At 49.9% G+C, this 4,865-nt stretch overlaps 1 protein-coding gene across 3 annotated transcripts in view; it reads right to left on the minus strand.

The window, feature by feature from the left end:
* TGIF2 (TGFB-induced factor homeobox 2) overlaps positions 1–4,865 on the minus strand; it is a 30,801-nt gene that overhangs the window by 21,809 nt on the left and 4,127 nt on the right. For all 3 annotated transcript variants that reach the window (XM_011929106.1, XM_011929108.1, XM_011929105.1), the window contains exon 2: positions 2,384–2,605. In XM_011929106.1, the coding sequence (XP_011784496.1) occupies positions 2,384–2,575 (192 nt within the window). In that variant the 5' untranslated portion in view covers positions 2,576–2,605. The remainder of the gene's footprint in view (positions 1–2,383; positions 2,606–4,865) is intronic.

The raw sequence follows: 4,865 nt of genomic DNA on the forward strand, positions 1-4,865 counted from the left end.
AACCTCTGCCTCCCGGGTTCAAGCGATTCTCCTGCCTAAGCCTCCTGAGTAGCTGGGATTACAGGCATGCACCACCACGCCCAGCTAATTTTTTATATTTTTAGTAGAGATGGGTTTTCTACATGTTGGCCAGGCTGGTCTTAACACCCGACCTCAGGAGATCCTCCTGCCTTGACCTCCCAAAGTGCTGGGATCACAGGAATGAGCCACCACACCTGCCCATTTTTTTTTTTTTGAGACATCATCTCACTCCGTCGCCCACTCTGGAGTGCAGTGGTGCGATCACAGCTCACTGCAGCCTCCACCTCCAGGGCTCAAGTAATCCTTCCTCCCACTTTAGCCCCCCAAGTAGCTGAGACTACAGGTATGTGCCACCATGCCCAGCTAATTTTTTTGTTTTGTACAGATGGGATCTCCCTATGTCGCCCAGGCTGGTCTCAAACTCCTGGGCGCATGTGATCCTCCTGCCTTGGTCTCCCAAAGTGCTGGGATTACAGGCGTGAGCCACTGTGCAGGGAGGGCCTGAGTGAGCCTTGAATTCTTCTTCTCTTCCCCTCCTCCCTACACTCATGAAAGTGCTACAATCACCTCTCTTTTTTCAGATGAGGGAATAATGAGGCTCAGAGAGAAGGCAGTGACTTGGCCAAGGTCCAGGTTTCCTCTTGTGGAGAAGATGGAATCTGAGTCAGGATCTGTAACTTTAGAGCCTTTCCCATACAGATACTTGGATTAACCATTGCCCAGAGTATAAAGTCAGGTGACAGGAGTTCTGAGGGCTGAAATACTTACCATGTCTGTACATGGAAGAAAGACAGGAGGTGGGAAGACGTGGGAGGTTCAGAGGGGATAAGGGAAGGAGGGAGAGACAGCACCAAAGGTTGGAGTAACAAGCTATCAAAGGACAGAGAGGGAGGCCAGGCGTGGTAACTCAAGCCTTTAATCCCAGCACTTTGGGAGGCCGAAGTGGGCATATGACCTGAGGTCAGGAGTTTGAGACCAGACTGACCAACATGGAGAAACCCCATCTCTACTAAAAATACAAAAATTAGCCGGACGTGGTGCCTGCAATCCCAGCTACTCGGGAGGCTGAGGCAGAATTGCTTGAACCCGGGAGGCAGAGGTTGTGGTGAGCTGAGATGATGCCATTGCCCTCCAGCCTGGGCATCAAGAGCAAAACTCTGCCTCAAAAAAAAAAAAAAAAGAAAGAAAGGACAGAGGGGGAAAGAGAAACAGAAGAGTTTGGGGGAGAGGTTTGACTGGCTCAGGAAGGGAGCAGTGGGGGCCAGCAGGGCAGGGCTGGGCTGGGCCTCTGGTGTTAGGCTAACGGGCTACTGTGTGTCTCCAGGAAGGGGAGAGGCAAACTGGAGGCAAAGCAACGGCGGTCCAGGGTCCCCCGCCTCTGCTCCAGGAAAGCAGAACAAAGACACCTGCGGGTCAGCAATAGGCGCGATTCAAAGGGGACAATACTTTGCACTCTGATTAAAAGGGGATAAGGCTATCTCTTTTGAGTGTGTTCATGTGCATGGTTTGCAAAGCACTTTCACATCCAGTTCTGAATCTATTTGTCACAACAGTTCCGCCAGGCAGGGGAGGATTCTGCACACCCCCTGCTCCTTTACAGATGAGGAAATCAAGACATGAGGCAGGACTGGATTATGAACACAGAACCTCTGACTTCTGTCCTTTCCTGGATTGTGATCCTGTCCCATCTCTTAACCACACTGCAAATCACAGCTGCCCCTTTCAACCAAGTTGCCGTCCAATACTGCACTGGGGCTGGGGGCCAAATCCTAGATGCTCGATGCCTTCTCATCTTCCCTTGGCCTCCAAAGTTAATGATGACACCTAGACTTTGACAGCATTACATTCCTTGCCTCTTCAGAACTATCCAAAGTCTGGGCCAGGCGTGGTGGCTCACGCCTGTAATCCCAGCACTTTGGGAGGCTGAGGCAGGCGAATCACAAGGTCAGGAGTTCAAGACCAGCCTGGCCAACATGCTAAAAATACAAAAAATTAGCTGGGCATGGTGGCGGACGCCTGTAATCCCAGCTACTCGGGAGGCTGAGGGAGGAGAATCGCTTGAACCCGGGAGGTGGAGGTTGCAGTGAGCCGAGATTGCACCACTGCACTCCAGCCCGGGTGACAGCACAAGACTCCGTCTCAAAAAAAGGACTATCTAAAGTCTGAAATTGACCGCAGCGACCCTGTTTCATTGTCTTCCCTTGAGACAGGGAGAGCAGGTGTTCTCCCCTAACCCAAGAAGAAACTGAAGCCCAGACAGCGAAAGTGACTGGCCCAAGATCACAGTGAGTCAGTGGCGTGGCTGGAATAGGACTAGAACACAGATCCTCCTACCACCCCCTTATCCAGATCTCCTCCTTACCTGCAGCACTGACAGGTTGGTCTGTCCAGAAAGGCTCAGCTTCTCCTGCTCTGAGGGGTAGGCGTTGTAGCGGTGCAAGTACAGCCAGTCCCGGAGGATCTTCACCGACTCCTTGGGCAGGTTCCCCCTGCGCTTCCTTTTGCCCGTCAGAGAGAGGAGGCCTTCGTCCTCGCCTAGATCACTGTCCGACATGGTGCCTAGGGGGCTGGACCTTGGGTAAACCTGGGACAAGTGACACAGGGGATGGGAACATCATTACCATGTACTGCCTTTTCCTAGTCTCCAAGCACGCTCAGCATTACTTGAGCCTGGGACACCAGAAATGGGGTAATTGCAATTCAGAGTCTCAGGCCATAACACAGCCCAAGCAAGCTAGAAGGTATGAGTCCAAAGTTCCTCCACTTCATGGAACAGGTAGGTGACTAGCAAATGGCAGCTCATTCACAAGCAGGACTTGGACTGGAAATAATTACAGTTTCCACTGAGGTCTACTATTCTCCATGTTCGGTACTGAGCATTTGGTTTTTTCTTTTTTTTTTGTTTTGAGACAGGGTCTCACTCTGTAGCCCAGGCTGGAGTGCAGTGGCACCATCTCGACTCACTTCAACCTGTCTCCTGGGTTCAAGTGATCTCCCACCTCAGCCTCCGAGTAGCTGGGATTACAGGCATGCGTCTGGCTAATTTTCTGTATTTTTTGGTAGACACGGGGTTTCACCATATTGGCCAGGCTGGTATTGAACTCCTGGCCTCAAGCCATCTGGCAGCCTGAGCCTCCCAAAGTGCTGGGATTACAAGCGTGAGCCACCATGCCCAGCCTGTACTGAGCATTTTACACGTTATCTCATTTAATCATTACAATTCCTCAATAAGGGAGAAGCTATTATTATCATCATTTTATAGCTGAGGTAACAGAGAGAGATTAAGACAGCTGCCCAAGGCCAGTGTAGTGGCTCACACACACACACACAAAATACAAAAATCAGTCAGGTGTCATGGTGTGCACCTGTAGGCCCACCTACTTGTGGGACTGAGGCAGAATTGCTTGAGCCCAGGAGGTCAAGGCTGCAGTGAACTGTGTTTGTGCCACTGCACTTCAGCCTGGGTAACAAAAAAATAAAAAAGGTCTCAAAAAATAAAGGCTGAGCTCGGTGGCTCATGCCTGTAATCCTAGCACTTTGGGAGGCCAAGGCAGGCAGATCACAAGGTCAAGAGCTCAAGACCATCTTGGCCAACATGATGAAACCCCATTTCTACTAAAAATACAAAAATTAGCTGGGCGTGGTGGCGCGTGCCTGTAGTCCCAGCTATTCGGGAGGCTGAGGCAGGAGAATTGCTTAAACCCGGGAGGCGGAGGTTGCAGTGAGCCGAGATCGTGTCACTGTACTCCAGCCTGGAGACAGAGCGAGAATCCATCCGAACAAAAACAAAACCAAACAAACAAAAGGCCGGGCGTGGTGGATCACACCTGTAATCCCAGCACTTTGGGAAGCCGGGGCAGGCAGATCACAAGGTCAGGAGTTTGAGACCAGCCTGGTGAATATGGTAAAACTCTGTCGCTACCAAAAAATACAAAAATTTGACAGCTGTGGTGGCAAGCGCCTGTAGTCCCAGTTACTCAGGAGGCTGAGGCAGGAGAATCGCTTGAACCCGGGAGGCGGAGGTTGCAGTGAGCCGAGATTATGCCACTGCACTCCACCCTGGGCAACACATTGAGACTCCATCTCAAAAAAACCAAAAAACAAAAAGCAAACAAACAAACAAAAAAGGCTGCCCAAGATACTATGGTGGTCAAATGGAGTTACTGTGCAACCCAGAAATTTCACTCCTAGATATTCCAACAGAAATGAAAACTTGTGTCCACATAAAACCTCATACACACATGTTCACAGCAGTATAGGCTGAGGTAGAAGGATTATTTGAGCCCAGAAGTTCAAGACCAGCTTGGGCAACATAGTGAGACCTCATCTCTACAAAAAAAATAAAAGTCGTCTATCTCTACAATGGTTTATTTGCCCATTAAAAAAAGGAATTCATAGCCGAGAGCAGTGGCTCATGCCTGTAATCCCAGCACTTTGGGGGGCTGAAGCAGGTGGATCACTTGAGGAGTTCCAGACCAGCCTGGCCAACATGGTGAAACCCCATCTCTACTGAAAATACAAAAAAATTAGCTGGGCGTGGTGGCACGCGCCTGTAATCCCAGGTACTCGGGAGGCTGAGGTAGGAGAATTCCTTGAACCTAGGAGATGGAGGTTGCAGTGAGCCGAGATTATGCCATTGCACTCCAGCTTGGGCAAAAAGAGTGAAACTCTGTCTCAAAAAAAAAAAAAGTCAGTCCTGACATATGCTACAATATGGTAGGCCTTGAAAGCATTATACTAAGGGAAAAAAGCCAGTCATAAGAGACTACATGTTATATGATTTCATTGATCATGAACTCTGTCGAGACAGGGTAGATTAGCTAACTAACAGCTCCGCAGTTAGG

This window comes from Colobus angolensis, unplaced genomic scaffold (genome assembly GCF_000951035.1).
Source record: "Colobus angolensis palliatus isolate OR3802 unplaced genomic scaffold, Cang.pa_1.0 Scaffold8, whole genome shotgun sequence".
NCBI lineage: Eukaryota > Metazoa > Chordata > Mammalia > Primates > Cercopithecidae > Colobus > Colobus angolensis.